Below are 14581 nucleotides of genomic sequence, written 5' to 3' on the forward strand. Positions count from 1 at the left end.
GTGCCCGGGGTGATTGTGTCTCACTCCCCCGAGGGGAGAGCGGCGCCGAGCGCTTCGTTCACCGGCCCCGCGACGCGGTCCGAGCCCCTCGCCGGCCAGAGCCGCGGCCGAGCCCCGGGAGCGCGGGGAGAGCCCCGGCCCCGGGCCCCCGGACCGACCGGAGCCGGAGCCGCCGCGGGCCCGTCCCCCGCGGGCTGCGGGGCCCCTGGAGGCTCGGCGGGGGGTCCCCGGCCGGGGGCGGGGGGGCAATGGGGGGGCGGGGGGCCCGGCCCGAGCTGTGACCCCCCCTCTCCCGCCGGCCGCCCCCAGCCGGGGGGTGCGGCCCCCCGAGCTCCAGCCCGAAGCAGGGGAACCTCCAGCCTCGGCACCCGTGGAACAGCGGCCTCGGCCGGGGAGCGAGTCGCGGCTCCGGGCCGGGCAGCCCCGAGGCCACGGTCCCCGCCGCGCCGAACCCGCCCGTCCTCTCCCGCTCGGACTGTCCCTTCCCCTCGCCCGCCGGGGTCTGCCCAGCGACCGGTGACGGCCCGGGCCTCCGCGTCGCGATTGGCGGGATGCTCCCCCCTCCCCAGCCAATCCCTGCGGGCCGGGGGCTCCCGCGGCGGGAGCTGGCTCCGCCCCCCGCGGCGTTCTCGGGTCCCGGGGCCGCGTCCGGCCGCGCTGCGGGGGGCCCGGGGATGGCGCTGCGCCTCCTGCTGCCGCTGCTGGGGGCTGCAGCCCTGCCGGGGGCCCGATCCCGTGAGCATCGGGGGGAGACCCCGGGCCAGGGGGGCAGGACGGGGGCAGCCGGGCCGGGCGGGGGGGTGCGGGGAGCTTGGTGCCGGGGGGGGCAGCAGGCCGGGGGGGTGCTGGGGGGTGCGGGGAGCTGGGTGCCGGGGGGGGGCGGTTCTGGGCTCTGCGTTCAGAGGTGTCGGGAGACCCCCCCGCGCCCCCCCCGGCACTGAGCGGCTGCTGACAGGGATCAGTGACGTTGCTATAGTGACCGGGGGGGGTCCTGCCCCCCTTGTGCCCGGCGCTGCCGGGGGCTGCGGGGACAATGTGCCGGGGGGGCGGAGCGCCCCGACCCGAGCGGTGACCCCGGCATCCAACGCCGACCCCCCCCAGCCGGGGGTGCGGCCCCGCTCGGACCGGCACCCATGGGTGCTGCACCCGCCGACAAGCCCCTCGCGGCCCTGTGCGGCTCCCGGCTGCGGGGCGTCCCCGGGGCCAGGCGCTGCCCAGGCTGGGTCATTCTCAGGGCAGGGTGGGGTGAGGGTGACCAGAGGGCAAGTGTGAAAAATCGGGACTGGGGTTTTGGGGGTAACAGTTGCCCATATAAGAAAAAGCCCCCAAATCGGGACTGTCCCTATAACATCGGGACATCGGGTCACCCCGGTGGGGCTTTCAGACGGGATTCCTGTGTGCGGAGCGCAGGCTGATAGCGAGTGGAGGGAGTAAATTAACCGCCCCCCTCCACATAGATCAGCATTAAATGAAGGGAAAAGGCTTCTTGGATCTTTGACCTTTAATGGCTCCCAGAAGGGTCTTCCTGCTGGGTTTATCCCCAGGGCCTGGGACTCCTGAGCGCGGCTTGTCCTTGGCTCCGTATGGCGAAGTTGTGTCAGCACCAGTCTAGTCGCACCCACAGTCCGCAATGGCAATGGGTCGTATCTGTCGTGAAGCAGGTCGTTCGAGGTGTCATCCCAGTGAGGAGATGTCAACCCCTTCTCTGTCTCTGGCCGTGTGTTGGCGCCCCAGGGTCGGGGGTGAGAGTTTGGAGCCCCTCGATCTGTGCGTTAATCAGGTCTTCGTTTGGGCGTGAGCTCCCGTTGCAGAGCACAGAACAGCTGCTGCGTTTGTGCTGTTAGGATCTCCTGTAAGAACATGAGAACGGCCGTACTGGCTCAGATCAAACGTTCATCCAGCCCAGTGTCCTGTCCTCCGACAGGTTTCAGAGTAGCAGCCGTCTTAGTCTGTATTCGCAAAAAGAAAAGGAGGACTTGTGGCACCTTAGAGACTAACCAATTTATTTAAGCATAAGCTTTCGTGAGCTACAGTTCACTTCATTGGATGCATTCAGTGGAAAATACAGTGAGGAGATTTATATACACACAGAACATGAAAAAATGGGTGTTACCATACACACTGTAAGGAGAGTGATCACTTAAGGTGAGCTATTACCAGCAGGAGGGGCGGGGGAGGGGAGAAAACCTTTTGTAGTGATAATCAAGGTGGGCCATTTCCAGCAGTTAACAAGAATGTCTGAGGAACAGTGGGGGTGGGGGTGGGGAGGAATAAACATGGGGAAATAGTTTTACTTTGTGTAATGACCCATCCATTCCCAGTCTCTATTCAAGCCTCAGTTAACTGTATCCAGTTTGCAAATTAATTCCAATTCAGCAGTCTCTCGTTGGAGTCTGTTTTTGAAGTCTTTTTGTTGTAATATTGCGACTTTTAGGTCTGTAATCGCGTGACCAGAGAGATTGAAGTGTTCTCCGACTGGTTTATGAATGTTATAATTCTTGACATCTGATTTGTGTCCGTTTATTCTTTTACATAGAGACTGTCCAGTTTGGCCAATGTACATGGCAGAGGGGCATTGCTGGCACATGATGACATATATCACATTGGTAGATGTGCAGGTGAACGAGCCTCTGATAGTGTGGCTGATGTGATTAGGCCCTATGATGGTGTTCCCTGAATAGATATGTGGACACAGTTGGCAATGGGCTTTGTTGCAAGGATAGGTTCCTGGGTTAGTGTTTTTGTCGTGCGGTTGCAGGTGAGTATTTGCCCTGTCACCCAATCTCACTTCTGGCAAACAGAGGCTAGGGACACCATTCCTGCCCATCCTGGCTAATGGCCATTGATGGACCTATCTTCCATGAATCTATCTAGCTTCCTTTTGAAGCCCCTTGTAGTCTTGGCCTTCACAACACCCTCTGGCAAGGAGTTCCAGAGGCTGACAGTGCGTTGCATGAAAAAATACTTTCTTGAGTTTGTTTTAAACCTGCTACCTATTAATTTCATTTGGTGGCTCCTTGTTCTTGTATTATGAGAAGGGGTAAATAACACTTCCTTATTTACTTCCTCTATACCACTCATGATTTTATAGACCTCTATCATATTCCCCCCTAACATATTCGTCCCCTAACGCCCCTACTCTACTTGCGCTATATTGATGACATCTTCATCATCTGGACCCATGGAAAAAAAGCCCTTGAGGAAGTCCACCATGATTTCAACAATTTCCATCCCACCATCAACCTCAGCCTGGTCCAGTCCACACAAGAGATCCACTTCCTGGACACTACGGTGCTAATAAACAATGGTCACATAAACACCACCCTATACCGGAAACCTACTGACCGCTATTCCTACCTACATGCCTCCAGCTTTCACCCTGACCACACCACACGATCCATCGTCTACAGCCAAGCTCTGCGATACAACCGCATTTGCTCCAACCCCTCAGACAGAGACAAACACCTACAAGATCTCTATCAAGCATTCTTACAACTACAATACCCACCTGCGGAAGTGAGGAAACAGATTGATAGAGCCAGAAGAGTTCCCAGAAGTCACCTACTACAGGACAGGCCTAACAAAGAAAATAACAGAACGCCACTAGCTGTCACCTTCAGCCCCCAACTAAAACCCCTCCAACGCATTATTAAGGATCTACAACCTATCCTGAAGGATGACCCAACACTCTCACAGATCTTGGGAGACAGGCCAGTCCTTGCCTACAGACAACCCCCCAACCTGAAGCGAATACTCACCAGCAACCACATACCACACAACAGAACCACTAACCCAGGAACCTATCCTTGCAACAAAGCCCGTTGCCAACTGTGCCCACATATCTATTCAGGGGACACCATCACAGGGCCTAATAACATCAGCCACACTATCAGAGGCTCGTTCACCTGCACATCCACCAATGTGATATATGCCATCATGTGCCAGCAATGCCCCTCTGCCATCTACATTGGTCAAACTGGACAGTCTCTACGTAAAAAAATAAATGGACACAAATCAGATGTCAAGAATTATAACATTCATAAACCAGTCGGAGAACACTTCAATCTCTCTGGTCACGCAATCAGAGACATGAAGGTCGCTATCTTACAACAAAAAAACTTCAAATCCAGAGTCCAGCGAGAAACTGCTGAATTGGAATTCATTTGCAAATTGGATACTATTAATTTAGGCTTAAATAAAGACTGGGAGTGGCTAAGTCATTATGCAAGGTAGCCTATTTCCCCTTGTTTTTTCCTCCCCCCCCCCCGCAGACGTTCTGGTTAAACTTGGATTTATGCTGGAAGTGGCCCACCTTGATTGCCATGCACAGTGTGGGGAGAGTGGTCAGTTTGGATGAGCTATTGCCAGCAGGAGAGTGAGTTTGTGTGTGTGTGTTTGGGGTGGGGGGGGGTGAGAAAACCTGGATTTGTGCTGGAAATGGCCCACCTTGATTATCATGCACATTGTAGGGGGAGTGGTTACTTTGGATGAGCTATTACCAGCAGGAGAGTGAGTTTGTGTGAGTATGGGGGTGGGGGAGTGAGAAAACCTGGATTTGTGCTGGAAATGGCCCACTTTGATTTTCATGCAGGTTGTAGGGAGAGTGGTCACTTTGGATAGGCTATTACCAGCAGGAGAGTGAGTTTGTGTGTGTGGTTTTTGAAGGGGGGTGAGGGGGAGAGAGAACCTGGATTTCTGCAGGAAATGGCCCACATTGATTATCATATGCATTGTGAAGACAGTGGTCACTTTGGATGGGCTATTACCAGCAAGAGAGTGAGTTTGTTTGTGGGAGGGTGGAGGGTGAGAAAACCTGGATTTGTGCTGGAAATGGCCCAACTTGATGATCACTTTAGATAAGCTATTACCAGCAGGAGAGTGGGGTGGGAGGAGGCATTGTTTCATGGTGTCTGTGTATAAAATGTCTTGTGCGATTTCCACAGCATGCATCCGATGAAGTGAGCTGTAGCTCACGAAAGCTCATGCTCAAATAAATTGGTTAGTCTCTAAGGTGCCACAAGTCCTCCTTTTCTTTTTGCGAATACAGACTAACACGGCTGTTACTCTGAAATCTGATTCCCCCCTTAGTCACCTCATTTCCAAGCTGAAAAGTCCCAGTCTTATTAATCTCTCCTCATACGGAAGCCGTTGTATACCCCTAGTCATTTTTGTTGCCCTTTTCTGAATCTTTTCCAATTCCAATGTATCCTTTTTGAGATGGCGCGACTACATCTGCACATAGTATTCAAGGTGTGGGCGTACCATGGATTTATAGAGAGGCAATATGATATTTTCTGTCATATTATCTATCCCTTTCTTGATGATTCCCAACATTTTATTTGCTTTTGTGACGGCCGCTGCACATTGAGTGGATGTTTTCAGAGAACTATCCACAATGACTCCAAGATCTCTTTCCTGAGTGGTAACAGCTCATTTAGACCCCATCATTATATATGAATAGTTAGGATTATGTTTTCCAGTGTGCATCACTTTGCATTTATCCACACTGAATTTCACCTGCCATTTTGTTGCCCAGTCACCCAGTTTTGTGAGATCCTTTTGTACCTCTTCGCAGTCCACCTGGGACGTAACTGCTGGATAAAGAGCTTCCGGTTCCCACTAGGGTGGGGTGAGGAGAGGGGAAGGCACATCCTGCTTTTCCTAGCGTGGACTTGAATCTTCCTTGTTCCCCAGGAGGCAGCAGCTCAGACCCTGGGGAGCTCAGCAGCCCATATTGAGCTGGGTGAGGCTGCGGGGTGGGTCTGGGGTTTGTTTGAAGTGGTTTAACGCTCATTGGTGCCCTTGTGTCACCTCAGTAACAGGCTTGGTTTGACCTAAACAGGGTTAGGCCCCGGTGCAGCCTGGCCCTACGGGGTCATCGAATCATAAAAGATTAGGGTTGCAAGAGACCTCAGGAGGTCATCTAGTCCAACCCCCTGCTCAAAGCAGGACCAATCCCCAACTAAATCATCCCAGCCAGGGCTTTGTCAAGGTGGGCCTTAAAAATCTCTGAGGAAGGAGATTCCACCACCTCCCTAGGTAACCCATTCCAGTGCTTCACCACCCTCCTAGTAAAATAGTGTTTCCTAATATCCAACCTAGACCTCCCCCACTGCAACTTGGGACCATTGTTCCTTGTTCTGTCATCTGCCACCACTGAGAACAGCCGAGCTCCATCCTCTTTGGAACCCCCCTTCTGGTACTTGAAGGCCGCTATCAAATCCCCCCTCAATCTTCTGCAGACTAAATAAGCCCAGTTCCCTCAGCCTCTCAGCGTAAGTCATGTGCCTAGCCCCCTAGTCATTTTTGTTGCCCTCCACCGGACTCTTTCCAATTTGTCCACATCCATTCTGTAGTGGCGGGGGGACCAAAACTGGCCGCAATACTGCAGATGGGGCCTCGCCAGTACCGAACAGAGGGGAATAATCTCTTCCCTCAATCTGCTGGCAATGCTTCTACTAATACAACCCAATATACCGTTAGCCTTCTTGGCAACAAGGGCACACAGCTGACTCATATCCAGCTTCTCATGCACTGTAATCCCTGGGTCCTTTTCTGCAGAACTGCTGCTTAGCTAGTCAGTCCCCAGCCTGTAGCGGTGCATGGGATTTTTCCGTCCTAAGTGCAGGACTCAGCACATGTCCTTGTTAAACCTCATCAGATTTCTTTTGGCCCAATCCTCCAATTTGTTTAGGTCACTCTGGACCCTATCCCTACCGTCCAGCATATCTACCTCTCCCCCTAGCTTCGTGTCATCCACAAACTTTCTGAGGGTGCAATCCATCCCATCCTCCAGATCATTAATGAAGATGTTGAATAAAACCGGCCCCAGGACCGACCCCTGGGGCACTCTGCTTGATACCGGCTGCCAGCTAGACATCAAGCCATTGATCACTGCCCATTGAGCCTGACAATCTAGCCAGTTTCTATCCACCTTATAGTCCATTCATCCAATCCATACTTCTTTAACTTGCTGGCAAGACTACTGTGGGAGACCGTATCAAAAGTTTTGCTAAAGTCAAGATAGATCACGTGCACCACTTTCCCCATATCCAGAGAGCCAGTTATCTCATCGTAGAAGGCAATCAGGTTGGTCAGGCATGACTTTCCCTTGGTGAATCCATGTTGACTGTTCCTGATCACCTTCCTCTCCTCCAAGTGCTTCAAAATGGATTCCTTGAGGATCTGCTCCATGATTTTTCCAAGGACTGAGGTGAGGCTGACCGGTCTGTAGTTCCCTGTATTCTCCTCCTTCCCTTTCTTAAAGATGGGCACTATATTTACCTTTTTCCAATCATCTGGCACCTCCCCCGATGACCACAAGTTTTCAAAGATAATGGCCAATGGCTCTGCAATCACATCAGCCAACTCCCTCAGCATTAGATCCGGCTCCGTGGACTTTTGCATGTCCAGCTTTTTTAAATAGTCCTTAACCTGTTCTTTCACCACTGAGGGCTGCTTACCTCCTCCCCACACTGTGCTGCCCAGTGCAGCAGTCTGGGGGCTGACCTTGTCTGTGGAGACCGAGGCAAAAAAAGCATTGAGTACTTCAGCTTTTTCCTCATCGTCTGTCACTAGGTTGCCTCCCCCATTCAGTAAAGGTCCCACACTTTCCCTGACCATCTTCTTGTTGCTAACAAACCTGTAGAAGCCCTTCTTGTTACCCTTCACATCCCTTGCTAGCTGCAACTCCAGTTGTGCTTTGGCCTTCCTGATTACATCCCTGCATGCTTGAGAAGTATTGTTATACTCCTCCCTAGTCATCTGTCCAAATTTCCACTTCATGTAAGCTTCCTTTTTGTATTTAAGCTCACCAAAGATTTTCACTGTTAAGCCAAGCTGGTCACCTGCCATATTTGCCATTCTTTCTGCACATCGGGATGGTTTGTTCGTCTGCCCTCAATAAGTCTTCTTCAGAATACAGCCAGTTCTCCTGGACTCCTTTCCCCCTCGTATTAGCCTCTCAGGGGATCCTGCCCATCAGTTTCCTGAGGGAGTCAAAGTCTCCTTTTCTCAAGTCCAGGGTCCGTATTCTGCTGCTCTCTTTTCTTCCTTTTGTCAGGATCCTGAACTCAACCATCTCATGGTCACTGCTGCTCAGGTTGCCATCCACTTCTACTTCCCCTACCAATTCTTCCTTGTTGGTGAGCAGGGCCCCTAGTTGGTTCCTCCAGCACTTGTACCAGGAAGTTGTCCTCAACACTCTCCAAAAACTTCCTGGATTGTCTGTGCATTGCTGTATTGCTCTCCCAGCACAAGTCAGGGTAATTGAAGTCCCCCATTAGAAACGGGGCCTGTGATCTGGAAACTTGTTAGTTGTCTGAAGAAAGCCTCGTCTACCTCATCCTCCTGGTCTGGTGGTCTATAGCAGATGCCCAGCACGACATCACCCTTGTTGCTCTGTCCTCTAAACTTAACCTCTAAAGACTCTCAACAGGCTTTCCGTTAGAGAATGGAAAGTTACAGCCAAGTCCATCTGGGTCTGTCCAGAACCCAGAACTTTCTCTTTTGTTCCAGTCCAGAAGCTTCTCCTCCCTCCAGCAGCCCACACTTAGCCTGAAGGGGCCCCTCCTTAGACTTTTGTTCTTGTTCCTGCCAAACATTGTCACTTGGTCTTGTCCTCAGCTCTTTGTTTTCCAGCTGGTCACAGCTGGCTGGCTTCCTGCAGAGGATGGGTCCTCCATGGTCATTAGTTGCTAGGTGCCAAATGTCTGGGCAGTTGTCTTCTGGGACCCCCCATCAGCTTGGGGCCCAGACCCCAGACAGTGAGGCATCAGTCACACCTGGATCTCTGCCGAGCAATTAATCTTTTCCCCCACCTTGTTAACCATGCAGCTCATAGGAGAAACTGAGGCACACACACTGTTCATTATAAAACATGGGGAGATGTGGCTGATGGGTGATGCTGAGAGAGACCTGGTGATAGCTGGAGAAGGGGAATCCGCACCGGAGAGCTCAGAGAGCAGGGCCCGGTGAACCCATGTCCAGTGCATGGCCCTTTTGGAGAGTGGGAGAGCTGACCCAGGGCTGCTGGGTGAGGAGCTGGGGAGCAGAGGGTCGTATGGGCCATCGCCTTGGAAGCTGAAGTTACCGAGGATGAGTGTGGGAGGCTGGAAGGGAGAGCCAGTTGTGGGGATCAGAGAGGCAGTGTATAATTCCCCTGAGCAGTATCTGACGTCAGTGGGACTCTCACCGGAGTGAAGGGATCAGGGGTTCAATGTCTGCAGCACCGGGCCCTTTGTCTGGGAGCTGTTGCCCTTCCCCACCCCCCGCTTTAGCTCTGATCCTGCCTTTGGATCTGTGGGGTGAACCCAACTGTAGGGACGGGTGATCAGCCTGCGAGCTCCATGGGGCAGGGCCCATGCAGTGACTGGCACAACAGGGGGCCTGGTCCCTACAGGGGACCTAGGTGCAGCCACAGCGTGAATAAGTTAAGTCTGAAGCAGACTGCGAAGAGTTATAAAGGGATCTCACGAAACTCGGTGACTGAGCAACAAAATATGACGAGAAAACTGGCTTATGATGAGATAACTGGCTCTGTGGATGAGGGGAAAGCAGTGGACATGTTATTCCTTGACTTCAGCAAAGCTTTTGACACGGTCTCCCACAGTATTCTTGCCAGCAAGTTAAAGAATTATGGACTGGATGAATGGACGATAAGGTGGATAGAAAGCTGGCTAGATTGTCAGGCTGAACGGGTAGCGATCAATGGCTCCATGTCTAGTTGGCAGCCGGCATCAAGTGGAGTGCCCCAAGGGTCGGTCCTAGGGCCCGTTTTGTTCAATATCTTCATAAATGGTCTGGAGGATGGTGTGGATTGCACCCTCAGCAAGTTTGCAGATGACACTAAACTGGGAGGAGTGGTAGATACCCTGGAGGGTAGGGATAGGATACAGAGGGACATAGACAACTTAGAGGATTGGGCCAAAAGAGATCTGATGAGGTTCAACAAGGACAAGTGCAGAGTCCTGCACTTAGGACGGAAGAATCCCATGCACCGCTACAGACTAGGGACTGAGTGGCTAGGCAGCAGTTCTGCAGAAAAGGATATAAGGGTTACAGTGGACGAGAAGCTGGAGATGAGTCAACAGTGTGCCCTTGTTGCCAAGAAGGCCAATGGCATTTTGGGCTGTATAAGTAGGGGCATTTCCAGCAGATTGAGGGACGTGAACGTTCCCCTCTATTCGACATTGGTGAGGCCTCATCTGGAGTACTGTGTCCATTTTTGGGCGCCACACTACAAGAAGGATGTGGAAAAATTGGAAAGCATCCAGTGGAGGGCAACAAAAATGATTAGGGGACTGGAACACATGACTTATGAGGAGAGGCTGAAGGAACTGGGATTGTTTAGTCTGCAGAAGAGAAGAGTGAGGGGGTATTTGATAGCTGCTTTCAACTACCTGAAGGGAGGTTCCAAAGAGGATGGATCTAGACTGTCCTCAGTGGTAACAGATGACAGAATGAGGAGTAATGGTCTCAAGTTGCAGTGGGGAAGGTTTAGGTTGGATATTAGGGAAAACTTTTTCACTAGGAGGGTGGTGAAACATTGGAATGGGTTACCTAGGGAGGTGGTGGAATCTCCTTCCTTAGAGGTTTTTAAGGTCAGAAATCACATTGGGAAAGAAAGCTCCTAGCGCCTCCCCTGGGATAGGTTTCAGAGTAGCAGCCGTGTTAGTCTGTATCCGTAAAAAGAAAAGGAATACTTAATTTTGTTAGTCTCTAAGGTGCAACAAGTACTCCTTTTCCTTTTCCCCTGGGATAGTGCTTGGAGTGTGCTACAGACCACCGCGATCTGATTTGGATATGGATCGAGCCCTCTTTAACGTTTTTAATGAAGTAAATACTGATGGGAACCGCGTGATCATCGGAGACTTTAACTTCCCAGATACAGACTGGAGGACCAGTGCTAGTAATAATAATTGGGCTCAGATGTTCTTCGATGCGATAGCCGATCAGTTCCTTCATCAAGTAGTTGCTGAGCCAACAAGAGGGGATGCCATTCTAGATTTGGGTTTGGTGAGTAGTGAGGACCTCGTAGAAGAAATGGTTGCAGGGGACAAGGCTGGTTCGAGCGATCATGAGCTAATTCAGTTCAAAGTGAATGGAAGGATAAACAAAAATAAATCTGCGACTAGGGTTTTTAATTTCAAAAGGGCTGACTTTCAAAAATTAAAGAAATTAGTTAGCGAAGTGGATTGGACTGAAGTACGCATGGATCTAAAGGCAGAGGAGGCCTGGGATTACTTCAAGTGAAAGTTGCAGAAGTTATCAGAAGCCTGCATCCCAAGAAAGGGGGAAAAATTCATAGGCAGGAGTTGTAGACGAAGCTGGATGAGCAAGCATCTCAGAGAGGTGATTAAGAAAAGGAGAAAGCATACAGGGAGTGGAAGATGGGAGGGATCAGCAAGGAAAGCTACCTTATTGAGGTCAGAACATGTAGAGATGAAGTGAGACAGGCTAAAAGTCAAGTAGATTTGGACCTTGCAAAGCGAATTAAAACCAGTCGTAAAAGGTTCTATAGCCATGTCAATAAGAAGAAAACCAAGAAAGAAGAAGTGGGACCGCTAAGCACTGAGGATGGAGTGGAGGTCAAGGATAATCAAGGCATGGCCCAATATCTAAACAAATACTTTGCCTCAGTCTTTAATAAGGCTAATGAGGATCTTAGGGAATGAGGATATGGAGGTAGATATTTCCTTATCTGAGGTAGAAGCGAAACTCGAACAGCTTAATGGGACTAAATCGGGGGGCCCAGATAATCTTCATCCAAGAATATTAAAGGAACTGGCTCGTGAAATTGCAAGCCCATTAGCAAGAATTTTTAATGAATCTGTCAACTCGGGTTGTAGCGTATGATTGGAGAATTGCTAACATAGTTGGTATTTTTAAGAAAGGAAAAATAAGTGATCCGGGTAACTACAGGCCTGTTAGTTTTACTTCTGTAGGATGCAAGGTCTTGGAAAATATTTTGAAGGAGAAAATAGTTAAGGACATTGAGGTCAATGGTAATTGGCACAAAATGCAACATGGTTTTACAAAAGGTAGATCGTGCCAAACCAACCTGATCTCCTTCTTTGAGAAAGTAAGAGTTTTTTTAGACAAAGGAAACGCAGTGGATCTAATTGACCTAGATTTCAGGAAAGCGCTTGATACGGTTCCACATGGGGAATTATTAGTTAAATTGGAAAAGATGGGGATCAATATGAAAATTGAAAGGTGGATAAGGAATTGGTTAAAGTGGAGATTACAGCGGGTCATACTGAAAGGTGAGCTGTCAGGCTGGAGGGAGGTTACTAGTGGATTTCCTCAGGGATCGGTTTTGGGACCAGTCTTATTTAATCTTTTTATTACTGACCTCGGCACAAAAAGTGGGAGTGTGCTAATAAAGTTTGCGGATGACACAAAGCTGGGAGGTATTGCCAATTCAGAGAAGGACCGGGTTGTCATACAGGAAGATCTGGATGATCTTGTAAACTAGAGTGATAGTAATAGGATGAAATTTAATAGTGAGAAGTGTAAGGTTATGCATTTGGGGATCAATAACAAGAATTTTAGTTATAAGCTGGGGACACATCAATTAGAAGTAACGGAGGAGGAGAAGGACCTTGGAGTATTGGTTGACCACAGGATGACTATGAGCCGCCAATGTGATATGGCCGTGAAAAAAGCTAATGCGGTCTTTGGGATGCATCAGGCGAGGTATTTCCAGTAGAGATGAGGAGGTTTTAGTACCATTATACAAGGCACTGGTGAGACCTCATCTAGAATAGTATGTGCAGTTCTGGTCTCTCATGTTTAAGAAGGATGAATTCAAACTGGAAGAGGTACAGAGAAGGGCTACTAGGATGATCCGAGGAATGGAAAACCTGTCTTATGAAAGGAGACTCAGGGAGCTTGGCTTGTTTAGCTTAACCAAAAGAAGGCTGAGGGGAGATATGATTGCTCTCTCTAAATATATCAGAGGGATAAATACCAGGGATGGAGAATAATTATTTAAGCTCAGTACCAATGTGGACACAAGAACAAATGGATATAAACTGGCCATCAGGAAGTTTAGACTTGAAATTAGATGAAGGTTTGTAACCATCAGAGGAGTGAAGTTCTGGAATAGCCTTCCAAGGGAAGCAGTGGGGGCAAAAGACCTATCTGGTTTCAAGATTAAGCTCGATAAGTTTATGGAGGAGATGATATGATGGGATAACATGATTTTGGCTATTAATTGATCTTTGACTACTAGTGGTAAATAGGCCTAATGGCCTGTGATGGGATGTTAGATGGAGTGGGATCTGAGTTACTACAGAGAATTCTTTCCTGGGTATCTGGCCGGTGAGTCTTGTCCACATGCTCAGGGTTCAGCTGATTGCCATATTTGGGGTCGGGAAGGAATTTTCTTCCAGGGCAGATTGGCAGAGGCCCTGGGGCTTTTTCACTTTCCTCTGTAGCATGGGGCACGGGTCACTTGCTGGAGGATTCTCTGCACCTTGAAGTCTTTAAACCATGATTTGAGGACTTCACTAGCTCAGACATAGGTGAGAGGTTTATTGCAGGAGTGGGTGGACCCCCATTCCCTGTTCTCATTCCTCCCCCCACTCACTTCCTGATTGACTGCAGACTATATAGTAAAACTTGAGTTCTGCTTAGCTATAACTTAACCAATCATTTTCCTGAAATTTAACTAACCAATCCTAACATATTGGAACATGATTATGTAACCAATTATATCCCACCACCTTAATTAGTTTACAGCCAGCAAAATTAATTATACAGCAGACAGGAACAATCACAGAACCAGACAGAGATTATACAGACAAACAATGGGGAAATGAGAACTACAATGATAGAACAACACAGAAATGAGGATTTCACATCCCAGCTGTTGGTAAGTGAGTTCTTGCCAGACAGGATGCTCTCAAACTAAGTTTCCTTTTACATCTTCTGGGCACTTCCCTTTCTCTGGAGGTGATAGGCATTATCAGGACAGGATTGTATTCCTAACAGCCCAATAGCACCTTATTTCAATGAGACTAGGTTGGAATGTGAGGAGGTGACCGGTCGCTTCCCAGCTTATGGCTGCCTCTGCTGCTTAGCCAAAGGCCTTAGCCTAAGCACAGGGTCTCAGACTGTCACAGTAAGAGAAGGACCTTACGCCGGCAGACAGTGATTTTGATTCTTTCATTTATACCTCTAGAACTAGCCAAGTGATAAGAATACACCTAAATTCTTAGAGTCTAGGCCTTTACAGACAGGTCTGAATATCTATATCCGAACATTCCTCCCCTTTTTTTTTTTCCTTTTTTTTTGGGATCCTCCTGCCCAGGTATCCCTGGAAAAGCATAGGACATATAGCGACACATTTCCTGATAGGGCCAGGCATCAAGGTGGAAGGTGTCGATATTCCATCTGTCCCACTACCCCTTGTGTAGTATAGTGCCCTGCACCTTCTCTCGTACGGGCATACCACACCTATTCCAATTAGTGTTCCAGACTTTCCATTAGAATGGGCTTGAGAAGGTTGAGTCCGGGTTGTCTAGTACACTGTAGGGTTTGGAGGGCTTACGTTGCATACGGAGATAACCTATAA

General features: G+C 49.7%; 1 protein-coding gene across 8 annotated transcripts in view; it reads left to right on the top strand.

Annotated features, from left to right (window-relative positions):
- Positions 1 to 573: 573 nt before the first annotated feature.
- The window catches only part of LOC119566026 (class I histocompatibility antigen, F10 alpha chain-like), a 52518-nt gene continuing 38510 nt past the window's right edge, over positions 574 to 14581 (top strand). For 3 of the 8 annotated variants that reach the window (XM_043545690.1, XM_037896486.2, XM_037896489.2), the window contains exon 1: positions 576 to 735. In XM_043545690.1, coding sequence (XP_043401625.1) covers positions 675 to 735 — 61 coding nt within the window. In that variant the 5' untranslated portion in view covers positions 576 to 674. Of the gene's footprint in view, positions 736 to 14581 lie in introns of all 8 variants that reach the window. The other 5 variants (XM_037896487.2, XM_037896488.2, XM_043545693.1 and 2 more) reach the window with 4 other exon arrangements.

Source organism: Chelonia mydas, chromosome 4 (assembly GCF_015237465.2).
Source record: "Chelonia mydas isolate rCheMyd1 chromosome 4, rCheMyd1.pri.v2, whole genome shotgun sequence".
NCBI classification, from domain to species: domain Eukaryota; kingdom Metazoa; phylum Chordata; order Testudines; family Cheloniidae; genus Chelonia; species Chelonia mydas.